The following is a 27,717-nucleotide window of genomic DNA, read 5'->3' as shown; positions in this document are numbered from 1 at the left end:
AATATATTAAATAACGTGAATTGGAACTCACAGAATTTTGCTTCATCCTCTAAGCCAGGAAATAAGCATTTCCTCCTTGGAGGGTGTGAAGCTGGCTTCAGGACAGTTTCAGAATGACAGGAAGGAGGGCTAAGAACCTGCCTTCACGGACCCGTTATTTAGCCTCACAGGGACTTGATCCCTGCAATTCTCATCAGTCAAATGACCAGGAATGGTCACAGTGGCATCAGGGTCTTAATAATGACCTAAAAAGGAAAAAGGTCAGAGAAGAGGGAACTGTCCATTATTACGGATGAATTATCTTCACAACAATCCTTGAAACAGGTGTGATTTTTCCTAATCAAGATAAGGAGATGGAGGGCCAAGATGTTTAGGTAGATTCTGCCCCCAGGCATGGCTGGTAAGTTATTGTATCGGTTCAGCCAGATCTGACCCCAGTGGTGGGGCCCCACCCCTTACACCACGCGGCCTCCGTCTCACAAGTGAAAAGTGACATCAGGATTGCTAACCAGAGAGCCTGCCGTTGCTGCCTGTGCGGTAGGGCCAGAGGACCCGAGTTGAGGTCGCTGACCTTGGCCCACCTCGGCTCCACACTTGGCCACACCTGCAGCACCAGCGTCCATCTGCAAAGGACAGAAGCCCCCACCTCTGGGCAAGAGGTGTCGTGGAGAGCAGCCCTCCCAGGCCTGACCTCGCTGCTCTGGAGCTACCCAGCTCAGCACCGTGACAGAGCGCCCCCTGCGGGGGACAAAGCAACCTGTAGTCCCAAAGCTTGGCGGCCCTATTGGAAACCACCTTGGTGGAGGAAGGGGCATCCTCAGTGGGAAAGCAGGCGTTTCCAGAAGCTGAGATGTGTGCTGTTAGTCCCACTTGAGAAAGACTTGCCACCTGCTGACAAGGGGGACGTCCAGTGGGGAAGCGTTCTGCCCTGCCCTGTGCTCTCTCCTCTTCTACAAAGAACACTCCTCAGTCCCACCAGCCCCTTTTTGTCACCCTGAGCTGCGTCACTGCTGGGCCTTAAGAGCCAAAAGCCACTCTTCATTTCAACTGTGAGGTGTCAACAGCTTTCTCACTTGTGAACTCCATGCTACGTACTCACCATTATCGATGGATTCGGTTGTTGATTCACGGATATTCATTGGCACTTGCTATGTTGTAGGTACCATTTGAAGAGGTAGGAAGAGAGAAGTGAACAGGTGAACAAGCACCATCCCCAGCTTCCAAGGTCTCTGTCTGTCTCTTACACACACACACACACACACACACACACACACACACACACACGCACACCCACCCCCCTTATCCCGTCTTCTGTGGCTGGTGGGTCCACCTGCCCTCCAGTTCCAGCTCCTCCCACCACCTCAGGGAGCTCGCCCCCTCTAGTCTCCCCTCCCTTTTTCTCTATCTTAAGCTGCTTCTCCACTGACCCCTCCCCTCCATGCCCCTCCATGGTGCTCCCACCCTCACAAAAGAAAATTCCCTCCCTGACTTGTCTCCTCCTACAGCTACCACCCCTGTTCCCGCTTCTGTTCACAGCAAAGGTTCAGAAGGATGGACTTGCTGCCCCCTTTCCCATGTCCCATTGATCCCTCAGTCTCTGGGGGTCCAGCTTCTGGTCCCATCACCCCCATGGTCACTGGAGGTCTCTGGGCACCAAATTCCACAGGCGCTTCTCTGCCCTCCCCTGTCTGAATCAAATAATGTCATCATCTTTCTGCCCCCAACTCACTCTTCTTTCCCTGACACCTGCTTATCTCTGTGATGGACACCACCACCCACGCAGCCCCCCAAGCCAGGAACTTGAAAGTCGGCTTTGACATCATCTGCTGTCTCCCACCTGCTCCCTTCTCTGGCCTCTTATGCATGAACTCCTCTTGTTTTCATGTCTTTAAGAGCTCCATCCGTTACTTTCCATGCCCACCCTCCCTGGCTATAATTAGGGCCTTCATAAGCCTCTCCTGGTCCTGAAGTCTCCTTGTTCATCTCTGCTTCTGGCCTTGGCCCCTTCCATTCTATCCTATGTGTTGCCACTGAGCACCTTTCTAGAATTCTTATCTGATCCCCTACTCATGGTGTTCCTGGCTTTCCATGATCATGCTAAGGCCGCCCTCCGCATGTCCCTTGTGACCTGGCTTGTGCATGCCCGTCCAGCCTCATCTCTCCCCACTTCCTGCCCCTCACACACATCCGTTACAAGCAGCCCAGTGATCGGTGTATGACCAAGATCGAACTCAACGGCAAGACCCTTGTTTAATGCTGTGAGGCAAGCTCCCCAAACTGAGAACAATGACCCTCTGGTAGTGTCCACCAGGCAAGCTTAAGAAATAGGTCGAGAAAAAATAGAAGGAAAATATGCCTACCCACCCAAGGGAGCCCCTCTGTCCTTTTTTTTTTTTTGTAGATACAAGTTTATGCTCAGGACGATTCCTCCATGTCTGGGCTGTTCCTTTCATTATGTATTCTCCAGCCATGTCCTTGGAGCTCTGGTCATCAACAGTGTTTGTAGGAAAATAAATAGAGATTAGATATGTCTCCTCAAACTTAGAGTTTCACAAACAATAAACAAAAGTGAGCTACAGAAAAGAAAAAAAAAAAAAGAAAGAGAGGAGATGCCAGGAAGCTTTAATCTGGGAGAGGGGATTTTACAATTGAGTTCATGACCTGACTGTTGGTGTCTTTCCTGGCTGATTAAGACAGCAAGTGCTGTTTCCTGTCACTCACGGTAACAATGATGGCATGGATCTAAAACGAGGTGCCTGCTAACCAGAACTTGCTAGATCTCAACTGGGTGTCCCAGTTAGGACTTGCAGCACTGTGGAAATTCTCAACATCAGAGATACTTGGCCGCAGAAACTCACAGCAGTATTAATTATCCTTCTCATTACGATCGCTCCTTTTTGCTACCAAAAGCAGGCCTTCCAAATGTGACATTTGTGTTCATTACAAAATGAAATCACTGGGCCATTTAATTAACACTTGCTGTAAATAGTCAGTGATTCCCAAGTGCCAAGGGGTGGATGTGAGAGGGAGGAGGAGGAGCGAGGGGGCCCAGTGGAGGAAACCTAGCTGATGTCATCTTGCTGGATGGTGTTCAGTCTGCCGCCCCCTGAGACTTCTACACGTTAAAGGGGACCAGACTCCCCAAGGCTTCAGAGCCTTCAGTGTTTAATATGCTCAAACATGTAGTAGCATAGCACATATTTATTCCTACTTAGACCTTCTGATAATATATCCTCAGATTAGCATCATCTGGGTCAGGTTGGGTGTGGCATCAGTCATGGTACTGAGCCAGCTTTGCCCTTGGCCTAGAGCACCGTTTCCTTTGACTCAAAAAGAAGCCCTAAGGGACTTCCCTGGTGGTCCAGTGGTTAAGATTCCGTGCTCCCAATGCAGGGGACCCAGGTTCGATCCCTGGTCAGGGAACTAGATCCCACATGCCACAACTAAGAGCCCACATGCTGCAACTAAAAGAACCTGCATGCCACAACTAAAGATCCCACATGCCACAACTAAAGATCCCACATGCCTCAACTAAAGATCCTGCATGCCACAACTAAGACCCAGCATAGCCAAATAAATAAATATTAAAAAAAAAAAAAAAAAAAAAAAGAAGAAGCCCTAAGATTCAGTCCTACTGGGAATTCCCTGGCAGTCCAGTGGTTAGGGTTTCACGCTTTCACTGCTCAGGGCCCGGGTTCAATCCCCATTCAGGGAACTAAGATCCCACAAGCTGTGTGGCATGGCCAAAAAAAAAAAAAAAAAAAAAGATTCAGTCCTACTAAATATGCTGAAGAGCCTGTTTTAAATTGTAGGTTTTATTAGTATTCAGGTACTTGGGGCCAGCAGATCAGGAGATGACTGCCATTGAAAAGAGAGATAGCTACTCGGTTCCCAAGAGGAGGGGGTACCCCATGCCAGGCAGGGCCACATGGGGAAGCACCAGGCTCGGCCAGTAGGCAGAGGGAGTGAGGGACCTGTGGGCACCAGCCTTTATTGTGGTTTCTGCAGGAAAGAATGGGTGAGGCAGGGTAAGCATGCTTAGGATTGGCTAGCTTGAATAATTTCAGCAGGCTTTGGGGCATGTTACAACTGTCCCAAGTTATCCAGCTGCTGGCCCTGGGATGATTAAGGCAGGTGGATAGCGGCCTGGAATGTGAAATCCCCATAGGGGAGGCGAGGAAGTGTATGTGGGCGCTGGATTGGCTGGTCTGCCTGCAAAAGGTGTGCTCACAGGTGAATCCTTTACCATCTTTAGGAATTGGCTAAGCCTGGGAGGGGCCATCCCTCCAGGGTCAGCAAGGCCCCAGACGTCAAAGCATCCAAAACACATAGTTAATACAGAATCGGACTTGGAATTGTCCACACAGACCCTCTGAACCTACGAGACATCATTCATTTCTTTAGGTTTACCTAGAGACCTGGAATTTTCTTTGTGAACCGGGTCTTTGAGGAAGCCCGCTGCGCTGGTAGGTAAGCAAATGCAACATCGCCACCTACTGCCCAAAGGGAGGACCTTTGACCAGGCTCTCAGGAAAATCCAAAGAAACAGAACTGGCATCAAGACTTTGAACACACACCGTCAACCCTCCCCATTTCCCTAGAAGTGTCTTCTCCGGTAGTGTGCGCTGGGCCTCGGTGTGGGATTGAGACGTCTGAGGTCTGTTTTTCTCTGGGCACTTTTTACTCACTTGCTCCCTAGCGCAGATGGAAAGTTCGGGATGAATTAAATATCCAGGGTTACAGAACAATAATATGACAGGCCTGGAACTCACAGGATTTCCCAGGCTGTTTCTTGGTGATAAAGGTTAACAGGAAACTGCTTTCCAGTTTCTTTCAAAAGGAGGTGATTTTTTTTCCCGTCCATCTCAGAATATGCTTGTTATTTCCTCCACCTTCCTGTCTCTTGTGCAGCCAGGGAACAAATACTGTCTCAAAAGGCATAGAATTTGCCATCTCGCTTCAGTTTTCCATTATTAGAGAGTTGGAAAGGGAAGTATTACTTTTTTTTCTTAATATGCTGTTGAGGAGAAAATGGGGGGCAGGGGGGCAGAATGTCTTCGCTCCTTAATTCTCAAGAATTGAAGCAAATGGGATCAAGATGTAAGGCATGGCTTTGAAAAAATTAAGTTATTTCAGACCCAACAGCTTTAGACTCAGAATTATTATTCCAGAGCTAAGGTCACTGACTGGCAAACTCTAGCAGCCTCTGCTGTTCTTCTGGCTCTAGGATTGAAAGTCATCAGCAGCCCTGCGTGAGCAGCTTTCCATGTTCACGGTGAAGGAAGGGGCAGAGGGACCGGGGCTGGGTGTGGAGTATAAGACCCCCAATCACAAATGGTCTGGGAAATCATTTATTATTTTTTCTCCCTCCTGCATTGTCTTCATCGCCCATTTCACTGTCCAGTAAGAACTCCTACCAACGGTGTGTGGAGGGGAGAACAGTTGAAAGCGTCTTTCATTCATAGAACCTTAAATGTTGGTGCCAGGCTCTGGATTAGTGCTGGGGATGCACAAATGAATGAGATTTGGTCCCAGGCCTCAAGGAGGTAGCAGCCTGCTAAGAAGGCATCTCAGGGAACAGAAAATCACGGGACCACGGGGCCACGGGGCCACACAATAAGCAGAGGGAGTCACCGGAGCCCAGGAGAGGAGGTCTTCTGTGGGGACCGTCCGCAGAGTCAGCGAAAACTTGTGGTGACCCTGAGTGAGGCTGAATGGAGCAGGAGTGAGCTGGGGTGTGCAGGAGGATGGTTCTGGAAGTGAGAGGAATAGCTCGGACACAGGCACAGAAGCAAGATTGATGTGTAATAGGCCACGCCTGCAGGTCGCCCAGCTGAGCTGGCTTTGCTCTGACCCACCCAGAGCCCCATCCTGAGCCTCTTGTCACCCTTTCCCCCTCCCCTCCTCTGCTTCCTTTCCCTTCCCTTCCATCTGTCTGCCTTCCTTCCCTCCTTCTGATTTTGCTATTCTGACTACCCCTTGCCAAAAACTTTACAACGGATGTAGACTTTTTAATTACATCAAATTTAACTTACAGTCGGTTCTCCATATCCACAGATCAGATGTGAAACCCGCGGATATGTACTGACTGTATTGCACCATTTTATTTACTTTTTTAAACTTTGTTTGTTTTAATTTATTTATTTTTGGCTGCGTTGGGTCTTCGTTGCTTCGCGCGGGCTTTCTCTAGTTGCAGTGAGGGGGGCTACTCTTCGTTGCGGTGCACGGGCTTCTCATTGCGGTGGCTTCTCTTATTGCAGAGCATGGGCTCTAGGCGTGCGGGCTCTAGAGCGCAGGCTCAGTAGTTGTGGTGCACAGGCTTAGTTGCTCTGCGGCATGTGGGATCTTCCTGGACCAGGGCTTGAACCCGTGTCCCCTGCATTGGCAGGTGGATTCTTAACCACTGCGCCACCAGGGAAGCCCTACTTCACCATTTTATATCAGGGACTTGAGCATCTGAGGATTTTGATATCCTGGGGGAGGGGTGGGTCCTGGAACCAATCCCCTGTGGATACCAAGGGAAAACTGTGTTTTGCTTTGAGATGTAGAATTTGCTACTATATTTCATGTCTCCATTATTAGGGGAGTGAAAGTAGTACAGCTTTACAGTCCCTCTGAGATCACCTCAGACCCTTTATGGAGACCTCCATGACCTAGAATACTTGCTCCAAAAGCCGGGGGCAGGTGCTTTTTTTTTTTTTTTTTTTTTTTTTTTGGTAAGGAAGGGGGTGATGGTAGAGATCAACCAGCCAACTCATTCCCAGCCTTTGCATGAATAAAGACTATATTGTAATTTCCAAAAATTTTGTAGACCCTCCATGATGGTAATTGTCAGACTAATATCTGTAGATTGAAAATATCTACTAATCTCTGAAGTTACTCTGGATTCAATTACAAATTTAAATGAACCTGTGTTGTATTCATCACGACAGCCTCTGCACACATCTGTAAAATGGGCAAAGAGGTTGTTTACTTAGTCTGTAGACAAGAGGCTGCAAACTGGGGGGCCACAGGCTTGCCCAAGCCTACACACACATTTTGTTTGCCTCCCAGTGTTGGTGTGTTGGTTTTGCTGTCGTTGTTGTTTTTTTCATCTGAGTTAGGTTCCAGTATTTGAAAGCAGCAGACTTCTTAGGTGGGGAACTGCTGACCACGTCCTGCTGTCTTTTACAGACTGTCAAGCAGAAGCCAGCAAGGTTATGGGACTTGCCCTGAGTCACACAGCGCTGGGCCCAGATCACTGGGCTCTCGGCTTCCTCCCCAGGATTCTTTCCATCACATCGTAACGCTGTTCTGGACGATCATAGCACTTGTTTCTTCTCATTTCACCTCCTGCCCTCTCTTGGGGCCCCCAGTTCCCATGAGGCAGGTACCCAGTGCCCTCCAGGGGTTGCCACCCCACTCAGAATCTCTTCCCCTCCAAGGCTCTGCGTGCCAATCATTTCCTTCTCCCCTCTCATCACAGCTCCCTCAGTGCAGCTGATCCTTAGACAAGTACAGGTGCCGTACCTAATTAAGGAATTGAATAAACTCCACAGTCGATGTGTAAAGGATCACTGAATGTAAACTTAAATAATTTCAGCATGTGTTGTCTTGAAAATAATCCATAAGTTTCATCTGGGTAAAAAATCCAATTCTCATTTGGCTTCATGTGCATGAATATCACGGCTTTAAGAACACCAGCCACAGCTCTCTGGATGTGCAGACGTCAAAGCCCATCTTGCCATCTTCACGAAGATCTGTTGTAACCATCTCAAGGAGAAATAGGGCCCTTTTTTCGATTAAGCAGAAGAAATTATCTTTTAAAACTCCAGCTCAACAGTGATTAGGACAAAAAGTAATGCAGTGGAAACAAATGACATTATAAAAAAATTGGAAAGCAGGTAATGAAAAAGGAAGTAAATGGTCAAGTTCAAGTTTACTCTTAGAGGTTGATGGCAGGCCGGCTCTTTGCTATGAGAAGGACTGTCAGTCATGATGGTCCTAACCCACGGTAAACGAACTTGAAAAGCACTGTTTTCTCCCAAAAAGGAATGGTGGAAGCAATAGATGATGCCTTTTTCTTTTGTTCCTGTTGGATTGGGAGTCCTTATCCTCAGGTCAAATCGTGTAACTCGGAGAACACTTGATTTTCTGCCTGATTGGTTGATGCTTCTGTAGTTCACTGGCAGTTTTTCTCTTCCAGGTTCTATATAGAGAGCATCTCATACCTAAAGGACAATGCCACCATAGAGCTCTTCTTCTTGAACGCCAAGTCCTGTATCTACAAGGTAAGAACTTCTTCTTCCTGTTCAGAGTTTTCCGTTGAAATCTGAAAGTCTCCTTTGAAGCTGGGAATCCCAACTTGCTGCCTCTAATGCGATTTTATTGATTAGTAGAAGTAATTTATAAATTATTGACTATAAATAAATGAGAACTCCGTGGAGCTAAAGCTATTGGGTGTTCATAACGTGACTACTTCCAATCCCATCACTGTGTTGTAGCTCCCTGGAGGTGTTCCTTAGCTTGATTTTAGGGGTCTCCTGAACTTGGCACCTGTGGCCAAGAGAGGGAAACCCAGACCAATGTGACAAATGCACTAGGTCTCACAATTATAAATGAACCTCTTATGACCAAATGCATATATATTTGATCGTTTTTGGATGTTCTGGAAGTATCTCTCAAAAGGATGCTATTGGCACTTTGGGTGAGACAATTTTTAATTTTTTTTATTGACGTATAGTTGATTTACAATGTGTTAATTTTTGCTGTACAGCAAAGTGATTCAGTTATACATGTATATACATTCTTTTTCATATTCTTTTCCATGATGGTGTATCCCAGGATGCTGAATATAGTGCCTTGTGCTGTACGGTAGGACCTTGTTGTTTATCCATCCTATGGATACTAGTTTGCATTCGATAATCCCAAGCTCTTACTCCACCCCTCCCCCACCCCCCTCCCCCTTGGCAACCACAAGTCTGTTCTCTATGGGGTGGGACAGTTTTTTTATGGTGATAAAAGTTACCATGGTCTCCATTGATAAGTGTACAGTTCAGCGGTATTAAGTACGTTTACCTTGTTTTACAGCCATCATCACATCCATCCACAGAACTCTTCATCATAGAGAACTGAAACTCTGTACCCCTTAAACAGTAACTCCCCATTCTCCCCACCGCCAGCCCCTGGCAACCTCTATTCTATTTTCTGTCTTTATGAACTTGACTACTCTGGGTACCTCATGTGAGTGGAATCACGCGGTATTTGTCCTGTTTTGACTGGCTTACTTGATTTAGCATAATGTCCTCAAGGTTCATCCATGTTGTAGCTGGTGTCAGAATCTCCTTCCTTTTTATGGCTAATATTCCATTGTATGCAGTTACCACGTTTTGTTTATTCATCCACCAGTCAATGGACACTTGCGTAGCTTCCACCTTTTGGCTGTAGTGAATAATGCTGCTGTGAACGTGGGTTTATAAATATCTGTTCAAGTCCCTGCTTTCAGTTGTTTTGGGTGAATACCCAGAAGTGGGATGGCTGGATCATATGGTAATTCTCTTTTTCATTTTCTGAGGCGCTGCCATCCTGCTTTCCATAACGACTGCACCATTTTATATTCCCACCAGCAGTGTGGAAAGGTTCCATTCTGCACATCCTTACCCACACTTGTTATTTTCTGAGGTTTTTTTTGTTTTTTTTTTTAAATAACAGCCAGCCTAGGAATTCCCTGGCAGTCCAGTGGTTAGGACTCTGTGCTGTCACTGCTGAGGGCACTGGTTCAATCCCTGGTCGGGGAATTATGATCCTGCAAGTTGCACAGTGCAGCCAAAAAATAAGTAAATAAATGATAGCCATCCTAGTGGTATTAGGCGGTATCTCATTGTGGTTTTGGTTTGCTTTTCCCTGACGATTAGCGATGTTGAGCATCTTTTCGTATGCTCTTTGGCCATTTGTACATCTTCTTCACAGACACGTCTATTCAAGGGACGGTTCTTAATTGAGTGGGACGGTCCCTTGCATCCAATTCCCCTATATGCTTGTAGTGTTTCCTTTCACTGGATAACCCCAAACGCCCACGGAATCCAACACACACCCCGTCCCAGGGGAGAGGGGCTTGCAGAATACCGCTCCCCGCCCTGGGTTGAGACCCATAACTAGGAGAATGTATTTAAAGTAAACACCCACTCTGCACCCACCCCCCCAACACGCCCCCTCCTGTCTCAGGAGTGCAGCCTTAGGTCAGCTCATTGATGACCAGGGAGAAGGACGGCTGATACTTAACGCCCGTGGCGCCGTGGCGGGCTTGGTGCTGAGTGCTTTCTGTAAGTTGCGTGGCTGCATGTTTGCACCATCTCTGAGATGAAGACTATTCTTTATCTTAGTTTTCCCTGTGAAAAAGGGGAGGCGCAGGGTGGTTACGAGATTCACCCGGGGCTGCATATCTGCTGAATGGCAGAGTCAGTCAGGGCTGAAGTTGGCAGCCTGATTCCAGATCACAGATCTCACCCACTGGGCTGCCCTGTGCCCTGGAGGGCAGACTCTCCTTAGAGAGCTTCAAAGCCAAGTACGCCTGTTGTAACATGGTCAATGGCTGTATTCAGAGGACATCCCGCTGCCTGTATTTTCCTGTTTAACTAAACCTGGTTTGGAGGGATTGCAACAACTGACTACACATTAAAGCACACACACAGGTGAAGCGGTCTGTCGGCCATCACTTTTCCTTCTGGAAGTTCTTCAGCACATCACTGCACAGAATAGTTCCACTGAATGCAAATGTTCAAAATCATGGAGGGCGTGGTAGTGGTCAAATTCAGTTCTGTGAAAGAACCTCGCTTGGTGACAGCTGCTGAACCAAGACTTAACCTGGGCTCAAGCCCAGAGCGCTCAGATTACAGTATTTGGGGGTGTTGCTGAATGGAAGAACAAAGACGCTGCATGTAGTTCCAGGGACTTGCAAATGTCTTCCTCTCTCTAAACCCTCATTTTCTCATTATAAAGTGGAAATAATAACACCAGTCTTACGTACCTCATAGGTGGCAAGCGTCTCTGATGGTGTTTGTTTAATCCATGTGAAAGCACTTTGGAAGAATTCAGGAATAAAAAGTGAGGACTGTCCACCAGGGGGCAGACTTGGGCAATAAATGCCTGGGAAGTCGCTGACGGGGTGAAATCGCCCTCAACCCCAGCAAGTAAAAAGTTGCCCCAAACTGTGCTTATACAGACCCCTGGGTTAAGGGAGCAGACATGGTTTTTCTCGGAGTTGTTCAGTTCAGTCTAGTCACAGATGCTAAGCTGAAGGTGAAAATTTCAGTGCTTCTGAACATAATGATCACAGAGGACTCTGGGATTAATGGGAAATTAAAAAAAAAAAAATCCCCAGAACTAAAGAGGTGATGCATTCGGAGCCAGCCACATTGAGGGTCCAGGTGCCCACAGCCATCAGCCTGCCTGCTGACCTGGGTGGTGTGTGCCCTTCTAGAACCCCAGCTGTCTCTTCTCAGCATCTGTCCTGGAGCTTAGTGAGTCGCGTCAGTGAGCCCGAGATGGCTCTTCTGAAGGTTACATAGGAGACAGAATCGCGTCACAAGGCCACCCGTCTCCTTCCCATCATCAAAATAATATTTTCATTTGCATAAGTTGACACTTAGAGTCTATAAAAATTTTTTCACTTATCTTACATTTTTTGAGGCTCATGAGTGGGATGGAATCGTCATCTTTACTGAGGGAGGAAACCGATGCTGGAGAGATTTAGTAACTTAGTGAAAGACAAGGAACCAGAAGTGGTGGAACAGGCTTGGCACAGTTGTAAATATGTAAAGATGGCGGAAGGCCCTGGAGCAGAATGATTGTGATTAGGGGTTTAGACTCCGTGGCTCACAGACTTGGGTTCCCTTCCTACCTCTGCCTCTTAGCAACTGCAATAAATGTGGACACCTTCTGTGATGTCTCCAAGCTTAATTTTCTTCTTCGGTTGAACAAGGATATTAAAAGACCCAACCCACCACCTTCCTGGGGAGATGAAGCGAGATAGACGTGAAGGTGGTTAGCACCCAGCCAGGCACGTTATTAGCTCCCGCTGAGATAGAATTGCTTACTTGGAATCAGATCTGAGTTCATCTTAGCTGCGATTTTCTGTGTGCTGCCCACACTGCCCTCTGGCACTTTGGAGGCCTCGATGGACCTGAGAGTGGTGCCAGACACGTAACCGGTAGGTGATGCTGATACCAGCTGACCCAGCACCCTCCCTGTGTCTTGGGGAGCGATTCCTACAACGTACTAGAATCTAAGTTGTTCAGATACCATAAGCTGTTTATTCCTGCTTCCTCCAAGTCCTTATTTTATTCGCTTTTTTTAACACATTCACATTTATTTTTATCTAAGTAATATATGCCATGGTTTAGAAGCCACATGGCTCTAGGAGGCTGTTTATGAAAAAGAGCCCACCTCACCCCTCCCTGCCCCCCCCCCCGCAACTCCTGCCACTTCCAGCAATTTTAGCTGTTTCTTCTGGTATTTGCCTCTCTCTGTTTCTAAATAATGGGCACAGGGTGTTATTCCTTGATTTATCCATTTTTGATGTACTGAATTCCTCGTAAGGTAGGTGAGGATTGAGGTCTCCTATGCAACCACCCACACTTTCCTTTTCCCATTTTCCCAGTATGGTGATAGCACAGTTCTGGGCAAAAGCCATACCCATCAGCATTACATTATTATGACTAATCCAAGTAGCCTCCTAAGGTTGTGATTCCTTTTTTAGACAACCAGTTATTTTACCTAAAGGTAATAATAATTGCCTTGCTGTTACCTGTTTTAGTTTCTATGTACCCATCATTTTTTTTCCAAAAGCTACAGATTCCCAAATGTCTACTGATGTTAATTTGCATATGCATCAGATAATTCATCCATTCCTCTCTTTAGCTTGGTTTTTGTTGCTGCTGCCTTTGTTGTTTTTCCAGGCACCTCCCTTTTAGAGTCCTCTGTCCTTCTGTTCCTGTCTGGACATGGCCTCATTCATAGACCTCAGCCCAAGGTGCCCCTTTCCTGCCCCGTCTTCCCTTCACCCCCAGCTCTGGACTGGGTGCTTTGCTTCCTGGATCCCGAGTCTTCCTGTGTTTTGTTTTACACCACTGTTTCACTGGAGAACATCCTGCAGTAATCCAGAGAAACCGTATATGAGAAGTAAACTGTTTGGGTCCTTGCATATCTGAAAAAGCCTTTGCTCTACTTTTTTTTTTTTTTTTTTTTAATTTTTTATTTATTTATTTTTATTTATTTATGGCTGTGTCGGGTCTTCATTTCTGTGCGAGGGCTTTCTCTAGTTGCGGCAAGCGGGGGCCACTCTTCATCGCGGTGCGCGGGCCTCTCATTATCGCGGCCTCTCTTGTTGCGGAGCATGGGCTCCAGACGCGCAGGCTCAGTAGTTGTGGCTCACGGGCCCAGTTGCTCCGCGGCATGTGGGATCTTCCCAGACCAGGGCTCGAACCCGTGTCCCCTGCATTGATTGGCAGGCAGATTCTCAACCACTGCGCCACCAGGGAAGCCCCTTTGCTCTACTTTTATATCTGGTTAATAGTTTGACTGGATGTGGAAATACAGAATGACTTCTCTCGGAATGTCAAAGGTGTTGCCTCAGAGTCTTTGAGAGTTGCTCTGGTGAAGTCTGTAGTCCCTACACTGTATGTGGGCTCTCCCCACCTCCGTGACCACCTATGGGATCTTTTAGGATTTCTTCTTTATTTCTCTTAATCTGAAGTTGCAGGATGGTGCGCCCTAAAGTAGGTCTTTGTAAGCCCACTATGTTGTGTATTCAGTGGGCACTTACAGTCTGGACATTCGTATTCTTCAGTTCTGGGAGGTTTTTTGTATTGTTTCTTTAGTGATGTCTCTCTGTTTCCTCTGTGCTCTCTTTCTGGAGCTCCTGTTAATCAGATGCCGGGCACAGCCTCCTGCTTCGATATCTGGTTTCTCCTATTTTCCATCTTTGTCATTTTGTTCTACTTTCTAGAAGATTTCCTCAATATTATCTTTAATCTCCTCTATTGACTTTTTAACCTTTGCCATCATGTTTTGAATTTCTCAGACTTCCTTCATATTATCTGATTTTTCTTTATATACATGTAATCCTATTATTGTCTTTGAGCCTAATATCCTCTTATCACTCCAATAATATTAATTATCATGCATGTTCTGTTTCCTTTGTGTTTCTTTCCAGTTCTTTTTTTTCTGTTTATTTATTTTGGTCTCTGTCTTTCATGTAGGAGGCTTTCCATCTGTATTTAAGAGTGAAGCACTCAAAAGCTCCAAGTGCCCAGGTGGGGGTGGTCCTCTGTGGCTGTCCCTGTGGAGTGTCGCAGTGGCAAGCTGTTTCTTTCAGTGGGAACCCCAAGTATCAGTGCTTGGTGTCTTTTCTCGTGGCTCTTCGTTGTCTCCAGAGGATGTAATGTCTTACTTCCCTCCTGGGATGTCTCCTCCCACTTCAGGGTCTTGGGGACGGAGTGACCTCCATTGGGGTGTAAGCCCCCTTTTTAATCCCTGAGCTCTCGGTCTACTTCATCCTAGCTTCCTACGCATCATCTTCTCCAGAGAGCAGACCTCTGATCTCTTCAACAGCACAAAAGCGAGGAAGGGTGTTTTGCTTTGTTCATTTGTTTTGTCATTTTCCCCAAACCACGAATGCCAGCTCTCACTTTCCACTCTTCACCAGGAGACAGAAAGCAGAAGTGCAGTGGATTTCTCTCTCACTTCTCCTTGCTTGACAATCCCCCTATTTTCTACCAAAAGAGCGGGAAATTACAGTCATAATCTGTCCAAGATGCAGAAAGTTAGAATCTGGTCAGGAACGAGCCGGGCTCTACTCGTCTCCTTTAAGTGGAGCAGGAGGAGGTATCAAAAGGGGTCGTCGACACCCCACGTGGCCGCTGCCTTCACCAACATTTCTGTTGTGTTTCGACTCATTCAGGGGACGGGGGGGTGATGGAAAGGAAACTTATGACCAAGGGATGGATGAAACTCATTGAGAAATGTGTGTCTAGTTCCGAGGAAAACTCCCATGGGAAGTGAGCCTGGGATGATGTGTGCTTCCTGGGAAGCGACATGGGAAAGCAGAGCTCTCCTGCCAAGTTTTCCATCTGGCCGTTTCTCTCTTGGGATGTGGCTTCCTCTGTCAACTGGAGAAGGCCCATCAGTCAGCCCCGTGGGGGGCAGTGGACTTGCTACGCTGGAGGGGGTGCTGGGGTGGGCGTGGACCCTAATCTCAGCACTTCCACCGCCTTCAGGACTGACTCCTGCCTGCTCAGACTTCTCCACCGGCAAAGTGAGCTTGCTGTCAAAATTAGGCACCACAATAATTTTCAAGAGCTCTGCGGACAATAAGTGCTAGGTCATAAAACGTCAAAATGTTTTTTTTAATTTTTAAAAAGAAGGATTCCCTTAGATGATAGATCTTAAAGTTATAAGGGAAACATAGAATTCTGAAATCCAGCTTCCAGTCATCTTCAGAGGCGTACCTTCTGAGAGATAAGAAAAGAGGCTCCCGGGACTTCCCTGGTGGCGCAGAGGTTAAGAATCCGCCTGCCAATGCAGGGGACAGGGGTTCGAGCCCTGGTCCAGGACGATCCCACATGCCGAGGAGCAACTAAGCCCGCGCACCACAACTACTGAAGCCTGCGTGCCTAGAGCCCATGCTCCGCAACAAGAGAAGCCACAGCAATGAGAAGCCCACGCACCGCAACCAAGAGTAGCGCCACAACTAGAGAAAGGCCGCGCACAGCAACGAAGACCCAATGCAGCCATAAATGAATGAATGAATGAATGAATGACAGAAAAGAGGCCCCCACGCTGAAGGACCTTCCACTGCTATTCAGTTCCTCAGAGGAGCAATTTGATCCTTAGGTGATTTAAGTTGGGTAAAGTGAGGAACTGGTCAAAATAACTAGCTGCCCTGTTATGAATCTCATGTTTGAACGGAAGGGGTTGACCATCCACTCTTTATATACATCCGTCACATTTAAATGCTTGATCTCAAAATTTGTCTTGTCCGAAATGATAACCAAAGAAACAGGGCCCATGGTCACCATCTGAAGATGCACAGAAATATGTCTCCTGGGTTGGAGGAGAAGTTGGCACCAGCATTTTTCTGAGTGAATTTTGACGATCACCTTCCACTGACCTTTCACTAAACAAGGCGCATAGTCAATGCTCAGTAAATTGTTTTTAATGGCTTCGTTTCCAATCCCAGGGAGAAAGGATTTGCATATTTCCTAGGAAATTACCAAGTTTGGAGCCTACATGTACCCACTGAGAGCAGATCATGTCAGAAAAACAAACAAACTTAAAATTCCTCCTTTCTGTGCGCTGGGGGGGTCTTGTCCAGCCTTCTGTGCCTAGACGTCCCCATTGAACTAAGAGCGTCACATGTGATTGAAGTTCAAACAGTCATCCCTGGGCCAAGTTTGCTGCTTTGGTCTAAATACCATCACTCTTGCTGAAATTAAAATAAGCAATCTTTATCCAAGGTCTTCCAAGAGATTTGCTAATGAGCAGAGGATATCTCATCTGAAGATGAGAGAAACAAAAGCCCAGAATCAAGTCCCACAGGACAAAGGAACCAACATAAACATTTGTCTCAGACTCACAGAATCCTGGTCCTTATCTCTTAGGTGGAGGATTGCCAGCTTGGTGTGTGTGCTCACGTGACAGAGAGGAAGGGGAGGAGGACAGAGAGGGACTTCCATCTTCAACCCTCTAGAAATAAACATATGCAGACCCATGATCTGGGCTGTGCCCATGGCCTCTACAGGAGAGAGTCCTCAGGATCGTGAAATGGACTCTATGCAGTGGACAGTGGGAGAAATACCCGGGGGGCACCGAGAGAGAGAGTGCCCCAGACAAACATGTGCCCCAGAGAAACATGAAAGGACTTGACTGATGGAAAACCGGCAAAAGGCTCAGAGAGGAACTGTGCAAGATCACATCAGTCTCATCCTGCTCCTCAGCCCCTGATGGCCTGGGGGCACCTTCTCGTAGCCACTGTAGGTTGTGCAGTGAGACAGGGCGTCACATGGGCTCAACGAGGCTGAATGTGGGTATCAGGACCCACTGGGATGGTATACGTGGTGACCGATACACACACACATGTAGACACACACACAATGCTGCCCACCTCTTTAAAAAAGTCTTACTAAAGAGTCCAACAACCATTATGGAGAACAGTATGGAGGTTCCTTAAAAAACTAAAAATAGAACTACCGTATGATCCAGCAATCCCACTCTTGGGCATATATCCAGAGAAAACTCTAATTCAAAAAGATACATGGACTTCCCTACTGGCACAGTGGTTAGAAATCTGCCTGCCAGTGCAGGGGACACGGGTTCAAGCCCTGGTCTGGGAAGATCCCACATGCCGCGGAGCAGCTAAGCCTGTGCACCGCAACTACTGAGCCTGCGCTCTAGAGCCCGCGAGCCACAACTACCACAGCCTGTGCACCTAGAGCCCATGCTCCGCAACAAGAGAAGCCACCTCAATGAGAAGCCTGTGCACTGCAACAAAGAGTAGCCCCCGCTCGCCGCAACTAGAGAGAGCCCGCGTGCAGCAGCGAAGACCGACCTAACGCAGCCAAAAAAAAAAAAAAAAAAAAAGATACATGCACCCCTATGTTCATTGCAGCACTATTTACAATAGCCAAGACATGGAAGCAACCTAAATGTCCATCGACAGATGAATGGATAAAGAAGATGTGGTACGTGTATACAATGGAATATTACTCAGCCATAAAAAAGAATGAAATAATGCCATGTGCAGCAACATGGATGGACCTAGAGATTATCATACTAAGTGAAGTAAGTCAGACAAAGATGAATACCATATGATATCACTTATCTGTGGAATCTAAAATAATGATACAAACGAACTTATTTACAAAACAGAAATAAAGTCACATACATAGAAAAGAAACTTATGGTTACCGGGGGGAAAAAAGGGGGGAGGAATAAATTGGGAGATTGGGATTGACATATACACACTACTATATATAAAATAGATAAGCAACAAGGACCTACTGTATAGCACAGGGAACTCTATTCAATACTCTGTAATGACCTATATGGGAAAAGAATCTAAAAAAGAGTGGATATATGTATATGTATAACTTCTGTACAGCAGAAGTTAACACAACATTGTAAATCAACTATAGCCCAATAAAAAGTTTTTTAAAAAATAAAATAAAGTGTAAAAAAAATAAAAAAGATTGCAATAAATGCTATAAAATGCTGAAGAACAGACAAAATTGTGGAGTTCAGATGATTCAGAAATACCAGTAAGTGAAAATAAATAATGCAGACCCGATATTTGTAGTGAGTCTCAGAGTTTCCAAATCACCTCTACATTTCCGCCTCACCAGACTCAATACAATAATTGGAAAAGAAATTGTTCTCCCCATTCTACTGACGAGGAAAATGAAACTCAAAGAGGTCCAGGGATGTATTTATTCAATGCCCTGGAGTAGAAATAGTCTTCAAGAGGATGGCAAGAAACCATCCTCTTCAGGCGTTTTGTGGGTACAAAGAAAGATGGTTACAGTGGGTGAGGATTTACCAGGAAAACCATCGGGCAGCCCTGAAGGTCGTTCTGCTTGGACTTGGCAAAGGTCGTTCTCATTGAAATCTTTTCAACCTACCATGTTGTTGCTCATCATCTTTCCTGTTATAAAGCTCTCATGAATCTTCCATGAAAGCTGGAATTTCTCTCATTCCTGGCCAAGGAGGAAGGCTTTTCATTAAGCTTCTCAGTTGAGTCTGCAGACCACCACCAAGGCCCTTGGAGCGAGGGGGTCGTGACAAGTTCCTCCAGCTCTCAGAACTTTTGGAGGCCGTCCTTACACCTGTCACTGGGGATTCTCATGGGGCCTCTCTGGAACATTCAGAGACCCTCAGAATGGAAATCTTTTTGAGCATATTGTTAACTGTGAGGCTGCCGATATATGACCTCAGGCCTCCTCCTTCAGCAACTTGTAGAACAATGCAGAGTGCCATCCTCCCCAGCCCTGTCTGAACACACACACACACACACACACACACACACACACACACACACACAGCAGAGAGTCACGTTTTGTCTATCCATACCACGTGGCAAAAGATCAGAGAAAGCGGCACACATGATTCAGTAGTAAGTAAAACAGATGTCCAGAGGACACGTGAACTCCGTGACATCACTTTCCCTTCCATCAGCATCCCCCTGTTACCAGTGAGTCTCAGGAGAAAATGACTCCATGCCAGCCAGACCACCCTAGATTCCCAAGGAAGACTCCAGCTCAGCAGACAGCCCTGCCGACACCCCTCCTCAAATGGCTCTCAGAGCACTGGGGGCACAGAGGAGTGTCCCACGTCCAGCCTGTGGGTGATGCCAGATGGGAAACACCCGTACGTCTTCCTTGAAGGGCCTTCTACTCCCCGTCCTTCTCCATTTCATCCTCGGTCGGGGGAAAACCCAGTGCCCCAGGAAAGTAAGGGGTTTTTGCATGCACTCTTTGTGATCTTGTTCAGTTTATTTGCTCTGCTTGAGCAGAAACACTTGAAAATAGCCACCTCTGCATTTGAGAGAAGCCAGATGAGAAAAAGGTGGAGTGATCTTTGGAATGTTATGTGGTAGGCGGATCCCTGGAAACATCTGTCCACTCCTCCCCACGGGGACTCAGCTCTCAGGGTTTGAGGTACAACGGGAGGTGTGTGGTGTGGGCAGGAAATCTAGAGCTCTGTTCCATCGCAGGGGATAAAATCACCCGGGAGGACGAGGTATAAAAGGGGGAAGGTATTGTAAACAGGAGACATCAGGGAATCAGGCAGAGACTGCGAGGTAGGAAAGCGTTTTCTTCGCCATTAGGAGCATCTCTTCCCCCGCCCCCATCCCCGTTCCTAGATTGGGTCTTATAAACACCATTTAGACTCTGTACTGATTCCTCTGAGGACAGATGATGCCATGATTCTTGAACTCAATAAATACTAAATGGAAACGGTGAGAAGGAATACTGCAGCTCTCTTTCCCATCAGATTTTGCAAGAGTGGGGATGTCTGGGCCACCTCATTCTTCAATCCTTTTCCCTCTTACCGGTCACGTTCTGGCTCTCATTGTTTTTAATATCTTCACTGGGAGATGGTCAAGGTCAGAGAAGGTGGAAACTCACCCCAGTTAGAGGCACTAGTTCCCACTTACCCTGAGGACACATACGGTCGGTGAGAGAGAACTCGTATAAATCAGGTTCGATGTTTAAATGGGCATCTTTGGTAGCTTGATTCTGAATATTGGTACATTACAGTTAATGCTGCCATGCGATTAGCGTCTGACAGTCTCTCCTGGGACTGCAGAATGGACTGTGTAAAATCAAATCAAATAGAAAACGACCGCCCTCCGCCTTCCCCACTCCTGCCCCCCTTCCCAAAGGTATAGACGTTTCCCTTTAGCAGATGAGTCAAATAATGAGCTAAAAACAATGTTCACACTTAACAGGGTTGCTCCCGATCGTTGGTTTTGAGTTGGCCTCTCCTGGGACGTTAACTATTAGCCACCGTTGACCGTTGCCTGCAACCTCAGTGTAAATGTTTGACGGAGTACGCTGACAAGTACACACCAGCGACTTCAGGAAGTCGATTGGTGGGAATGGAAAGGCACATAGTGCGAGTAGAAATGATCCATTGTGGAAACCCTGTACGGTGTTTCTGTTAAATCATTTGTCCACTGTTAAATGATTTACATTCTGATGGGACCTGGTAATCCCAGGACTGCAATTCCAAGCATTCCTGCACACTCCAGCACTGACAGTCTGTATCAATTACAGTGTCCGTAAAGCTCCTTCAGCTGGTTAAGCATAAAGAATTATTGTCCCCAATCCTTCCATGTCTCTCGTTAGTTCTCTCAGCCCGCGCTCCAAGGTGGTTCGGTGGCAAACGTTATTATCCATATTTGAAATTCCTAAGCTCGAAAGAGCCTGCAGGATATCCTTCCCTCGAAATACACAGGCTTGCTTCAATGCATTGTTTTGAATTACAGGGGCCACTTCTGGATCACACAAAAGTAATTAGAAAATCTGTGAATCAGAGTTTGGTTTATACTTCGAAAAAAAAGTAACCCTTGTTTTGGCTAACTTTGATGCCACATGTGGTCCTGAGACCATGTTGGCTGAGACTGTGACCTGATTGGTTTGGGGGAGAGCACGGCTTCCAGAAGGTCAGACGCTGGACCAGAAGTTGGGGGTGCTTTCCAGCCCCATCACAGCCACTAAAGCCTTGTGACTTCTGGGGGGTCCCTTGATGGTTTTTGGTCTCTGTTCTCAATGAAAGCGGGTGGCTGGGCTAGCTGAGGTCTAAGTCGGTGCTAGCTCTAATTTCTTGTGCTCCAGTCACTCACTGTAGGATCTAGTGGTATTAAGGAGAGAAAAGAAAGGCAGGCATTTCTACTTGTACTTGATAACAGAAGTACAACATCAATGAATTTGGTTATTATTCTTGCGTGCTGGTGGACTCCAGGTTTCCCTTTGTCTTTAAGATCTGAACTGTAGATCAAATACAGTGTTGTGCACTTAAAATCTTGTTAGGAGGGTAGATCTCACGTTAAGTGTTCTTACCTCCCCCCGAGAAAAACACACAGAGGGACACAAGGAAACTTTTGGAGGTGATAGATGTTTATTACCTTGAACATGGTGATGGTATCATAGGTGTTTGCATATGTCTGAACTAACACATTATATATATTAAGTGTGCAATTTCTTTCTGTATCTATTATACCTCAATCAAGCTGTTAGATAAAAGGAGATGTGGACGATATACATTTTGAAATATATATACACAGGATTTTTTAAAAACCTACAAGAGGCTGATGTCCTTTTAAGACCATGTTCATAGATCACGATTAAATATTTGGGGGAAGAACTAGAGAACACAGTATTTTTAAACGGATTCTCTAACAGTGCGGACCAGTAGAACTTTCTACAATGAGCGAAGTGCCCTGCATGTGCTCTGACATCATGGTAGCCAACAGCTACCTTGAAGTATTGAGTACATGAAAGAGATGTGGCTAGTGCAACTGGGGAATTATATTTTTCATTTTATTTAATTTTAAAAGAATCACAATCCCACTGTAACCTTTTCTTCAATAAAGCCTTATTCCTGGTTCTGAAGTAGAGCTTAGAAAGAAAAATGCATGTGGTTATCAAGTAACCTTACTCCACTGATTAATCAGGTTGACAGATTTGTAAAAAGCCAGGGACTGGCGCATCCCTTAATTTCTCATGAAGACAAAGATGAAGCCCTGGAGGCAACTGTGTAGACCCAGGACCACTGGATTCATTCTAAGAGCTGTAAAAAGCATGTCAGGGAGCATTCAGGTCCAAGTAATTCAGAGAAGATATTCTATGAGTGCTTGAGATTTTAGGGAACACCTTAGAAAAGAAATACCCATCCTCTTTGGGGAGAGATCATAAAGAAATCATCACTAAAGGACCAAACTTATCTTCTTTGGTTTTCCTTTCAGGAGCTGATTGATGTTGACAGTGAAGTGGTGTTTGAATTAGCCTCGTATATTTTACAGGTGAGTCGTCTCCCTCTCGTCTTTGTATGCCAGGGCCATACACAGAAGAAAGAGGAATAAGACTTATCATGCATGGCAATTGTTATATCCACTAGCTGTTTGACTTCTTAATTATTTTTAGCCACAAGCAGGAAAGAGCTACTGGGGAAACTACACCATGGCAGCAAATAGAGTCTTCTCTATTCTCTGTTCTTCTCCAAAATTTTAAGACTGTATTTCTCTGCAAAGGAAAATTGTGTGTATAACCTGAGATTGGGGGAAACTGAGACCATCCAGTGACCCCCTTTTCTTCAGGTCACTGGAGAAAGCCAAGTAAAAATCAGGAATTAATTGCCAGGAGAATGACTGTCATGAAAGACAAGGAAAAGATCCTTAGCTTATGTGAAAAAGAGGCATATGAAATATTAGAAACGCTGGCAAGATGAACTAAAATGATGTCATTAATTTATTCCTTCAGCAAGATTTAGTGAGCAACTACTATGTTCCAGGCGTTATGCTAATGCATTACAGATTCCATGGTCCCGGCCTCCAAAAGCCCACAATACAAGATAAAACAACAAATAACACAAGACATAGACACATAGACAGTGCTATCCAGACAGACATCCAGGTTCAGAATCTTTAAACTGGAAAAAGTTAGATCAGGGCTTAGAAATGGAAACTTTCCCTTTGTCATTATGAATCACTTTCTTTGTATATAACTTTCTAAAGTTTAATTGTCTCATATTCAAGCGGTAAATACACGTGTCCTTCCTTAATTATACTATAGCTGATAGGACGAAACAGCAGTCAGTCGGACTGATTTAGTAGAGGACTTCATTACAATGTATTTTAAAATCTGTAACGGGGGATCAGAATGCGTCACTGATGTTGAATTTTCTTCTTCTACAGGAAGCAAAGGGAGACTTTTCTAGGTGAGTTTACAAAAGTTTTTGGCTTAAAAAAGTATTCTGTTGCATCTCTATTAAAAGAAACTATTCTGTCTTTTCTTCGTAGACGGGCAATTTATTAATATTATATCTTAATGTTGAAATCCAATTCCCAACTTGTCAATGGAAATAGATACATCAGGCAGAGAAAGCATAGTAATAGGGGGATATTCTGTACCAAATGAAAGTTACTAAAAGGCTGAGATTAGAACCAACTGTCACACATGGCCATTGTATTGAGGTGTGTCAGGTTGCCCAGGTGTCTTTGTGGAGCCTTGAATTATCATTGTGGTATGAATTTGACTAGAGATAACCCCATGGACGCACACATCTTTTTTTTCCTCTGTTTTAGTTCCAACCCTGAAGGTACAAAATCCTAGCCCGCAGGAAGATGTCTTTCATGAAAGTGTTACAATATAAATATCCCACTTCTACTGTCTTTCCTTTTCCAGATGTTATGTTAGGGAGAGAACATAAACAGACTTAACCACGGGAAAAAATGTGCCCTGCTTTAATAACCCTGTCAATCCACAAACTTCAATCTCGTCATTCATTTCATTAAGCGTGGGCCGTTGACCAGTAGGGCTGAATTGCCAGTCTCTCCTGATCATTACTGGAGACAGAGTAGGGGTTGTAACCATCCACCAACAGGACTGTCTGCTTAGAGACAGACATCATTCCTGGGATTCTGTTTTATTGAACTCCCCTGAGGGAAGTCCAGTATAGCTCATTCTTTAGAATCAAGGTCTAGAGATATGAAGACTCAACCACATGTACAAGAACAGCATCAGGGCGTGGGATCCTGGCCCATCATTAGGAAATTAGCAGAATTGGTATGAAAAAGAAATGCAGATTATACCTCTGCTCCGTGAAGGAACTTGGGTGTTTTCTCATGCTTTGGGGGATCTGATCTGCAAATGCAGCCTAAACTACTTCACCTGGTGGTCTACCTCTACTTGTCCAGCTTTCTCAACTTCATGCTGAGTGGTTTTTCAGGTCTTAGCTGCCTTCTCTCTGCTCCCCATGCATTTCTAAGGCTTTCTAGCAAAGGCGGAGGTATATTTTCTCACTCAGATATCTCAGCAAAACCAAAAAAATTATTTGACGATCTAAAACAAGGGTCAGCAAACACTTTCTGTAAAGAACCAGACAGTAAATACTTGGGTTTTGCAGGCCACCCAGTCTCTGTTGCAACTACTCACCCCTCCCTTTCTAAGTGCAAAAGCAGCCAGAGACAGTAGGTAAGCAAATGAGTATGTCGGTGTTCCAATAAAACTTTATTTATAAATTCAGAAATTTGAATGTCATATACATTTTCATGTACCACAAAATATTCTTCTTCTTTTGATTTTTTTCCCCCAACCATTTAAGACTTTTTTCTTAAGATTTTTTTCCCAACCATTCTTAGCTCACAGGCCACATAAAAACAAGCAGGGTTGGCCAGTGGGTTGTAGTGGGCTGACCCCTGATCCTAAAATATAGTCCCTTCAGCTCAGTTTGATTATTTGTAGAAGGAGGCCTCCAGGCCCCTTTGATTTAGGTTTCCCAAGTTCTTGCTATGAAACAGAGGTAGTCCTTTTTTTGGGGGGGCGATGAAGGTTTATTTATAGCCTTAGCAGGAGACCTTGTAGGTAGCCAGTAACTGTTGACCGAATGCAGCATTTTCAGGATCTAGAAACTATACTTTGTTCTGTTTTTTCTTTGTTAGTTTTTTATGCCTTTCATTTGGTATTGGACTTGAGGCTCTTGGTAAGTGCAGGTTCATATCTATTTACAAAGGGCTCTGAAGTCCCATGAAAAAATGGTTTAATAACCACAGATCCAGTGGATTCCATTGTCTGGTCTACTTACTCTGAAGATACTTTTCCCCGCCTTTTCTTTCACGGGCTCTGAACTCCGCTGTAAATATTATTTATTTTTGAGAGTCCCCTGACAGGATGGAATGTGAGCTGGGGACAGCGTCATCTGGCCCCGCAGACCCTGGGAACGTGGGGCTACAGGGATGGTCGGCGGGGACGAAGGGCAGGCCTGGCCTCCCGTAACTCACGGCCCCCTCATGAGCTTGTGGAATCCCAGCTTGCTGGCTGCAGAGAAACAAAGGATCCCGGTTTGGCTTCATTTGTCAAAGTGTTCCCTCGCAGTTTGTTTATAACAGCAGCTGTCTGGGGTGAGAAATAGCTGTCAGGGGAGGGGAGAGGTCAGACACCTTATCCAAAAGGTCAGTTTATCTCCCAGCGTAAAACTCACGTCACAGGAGTTGGGATTCCCTGATAAACACCGTTCTCTGTACAAGCCCACGGTTAGTATGCTTGAGTGGCCCGGAGTTTCGGAACAAGAGAAGTAATCCAGAAATCCTTGATTTTACCTCTTCCCATCCACATCTGGGAAAATCCCCATAACGTTGAAGTGGACCACATTTGGTTTGGTGGCCAAACATCAGGCATTTTAGATGTCCCGTTCTCATAGTTTAGTATTGTAGAAAGTTGTTTTTGCTCTATTAACGAATGCTGGACTCTACAACCTTAATTGTATTTAACTGAATGGCTTTGACTTATATACATACCCTGTAAATACAGTACATTTTCCTGAGCAGCATTCATAACGTAAGATGTCAAGTTAGAACACACAGAGCACCGGGGAAGCGTTTTATATAGCACGTGGTCCAGGGCTTAATTCTGAGATCTTCTAGAATCTAGAGGATCAAATAACCTTTGAAATTAATGGTCGCACACAAAAGGCAAAGTAACTCTTTCATAGCCTGATGATCCTGAATTTCTACCTTCCTAAAAAGCTTCTTTGCCCAGGATGCTGTTATCCTGTATGTTTACATTTCAGTGAATACATGCAGATTACATTTATGTGGAATGAGTATTAAAAATCTATATATTATGGGAATTCCCTGGTGGTCCAGTGGTTAGGACTTGGCACTTTCACTGCTGTGGCCTGGGTTCAGTCCCTGGTCAGGGAACTAAGATCCCACAAGCCACTCAGTTGGGCCAAAAAAAATCTACATATTATGGGAGCAAGTTCCTTGATGTACCAGAGGAAAAGGGTTCTTTTTACAAAAAGGAGAAGTCGAAAGTGCTGATATTACTTTAATAGAACGAGAACTATGTAAGGTCAACCCAGAGCCGTAACTACTCTTCTCATGAAACTCACAAGCTGTTCTGTTTCTCCTTTTGGACTCTTTTGCTCAGCAGACCCCTGAAGGCTTATTCTTACGTAACCCCCTTTTCTTTCCAGTTAATGGAAATGTTCACTTCCTTGTCTTATTGAGCTTGAAGGATTATTCTTATGTAACCCCCTTTTCTTTCCAGTTAATGGAAATGTTCACTTCCTTGTCTTATTGAGCTTGACAATGAAATCTTGGGTTCAGTGTTGCTGAAAGAAAATGAGTGAGGTATAGATAGGAAGTATTGTCCATGATAGGAAGAAATATATGTCACCCATGTTCATATTCTAGCATAGACAAATTTGTAAGGTATCGTGAAAGGTTGAGGAAATCGTCTTATCTAAAAATATTTTTTCCCTTGTATTATTTTCCTTAGCACAGCATGTAGTGATCGTATTTCATTTCCTGGTACATATGTATGTAAAAAAAAAAAAAAATGTCCATCAACAATGAGGAAATCAGTGAAGTTGGCATTTCTGTTTAAAAACAATTGAATAGCCTAAGAACTGTTCATCATGGCAGCTATATAAGCAAGTATTAGGTTGAAAAGGGTCAACACAGTTTTAAAAACAAAAAGTTCTCCTTTGATAATCACTCCTGAGCATTAGTCAGCTAATACACATTTTCTAGGATTTATACATACTTTATTCATCACAGACTCTGCAGTGGTTTAAGTGCCGAGCACTGATTTTTCTTATTAAAAAAAAAATTCCTTGTAAAATAGATAGCTAGTGGGAAGCAGCTGCATAGCACAGAGAGATCAGCTCGGTGCTTTGTGTCCACCTAGAGGGGTGGACTAAGGAGGGTGGGAGGGAGACGCAAGTGGGAAGAGGATATGGGGATATATGTATATGTATACCTGATTCACTTTGTTATACAGCAGAAACTAACACAACATTGTAGAGCAATTATACTCCAATAAAGATGTTCAAAAAAAAATTATTTTAAACATTCGGTTACCATAGAAAAATAATACTCTTGTCTTTAAAAAGGTCAGTTCAGGGAACACCTAATTTAGTCAACTGAACAGGACATTCAAACTGTATAGTTACATTCTA

General features: G+C 45.2%; 1 protein-coding gene across 10 annotated transcripts in view; it reads left to right on the top strand.

The window, feature by feature from the left end:
• Positions 1–27,717, top strand: part of FRMD4A (FERM domain containing 4A) — a 474,860-nt gene that overhangs the window by 342,090 nt on the left and 105,053 nt on the right. For all 10 annotated transcript variants that reach the window (XR_014242614.1, XR_014242615.1, XM_082385295.1 and 7 more), the window contains 3 exons: positions 8,186–8,270; positions 22,502–22,558; positions 23,450–23,472. Coding sequence is in view for 7 of the 10 variants with exons in the window: in XM_082385295.1 (XP_082241421.1) it covers positions 8,186–8,270; positions 22,502–22,558; positions 23,450–23,472 (165 nt within the window). In the remaining 3 variants the exon portion in view is untranslated. The remainder of the gene's footprint in view (positions 1–8,185; positions 8,271–22,501; positions 22,559–23,449; positions 23,473–27,717) is intronic.

This window comes from Balaenoptera borealis (genome assembly GCF_965194805.1).
Source record: "Balaenoptera borealis genome assembly, chromosome: 3".
NCBI lineage: Eukaryota > Metazoa > Chordata > Mammalia > Artiodactyla > Balaenopteridae > Balaenoptera > Balaenoptera borealis.
Note: the sequence above shows the minus strand (reverse complement) of the source record. Positions and strands in the feature narration are given on the sequence as shown.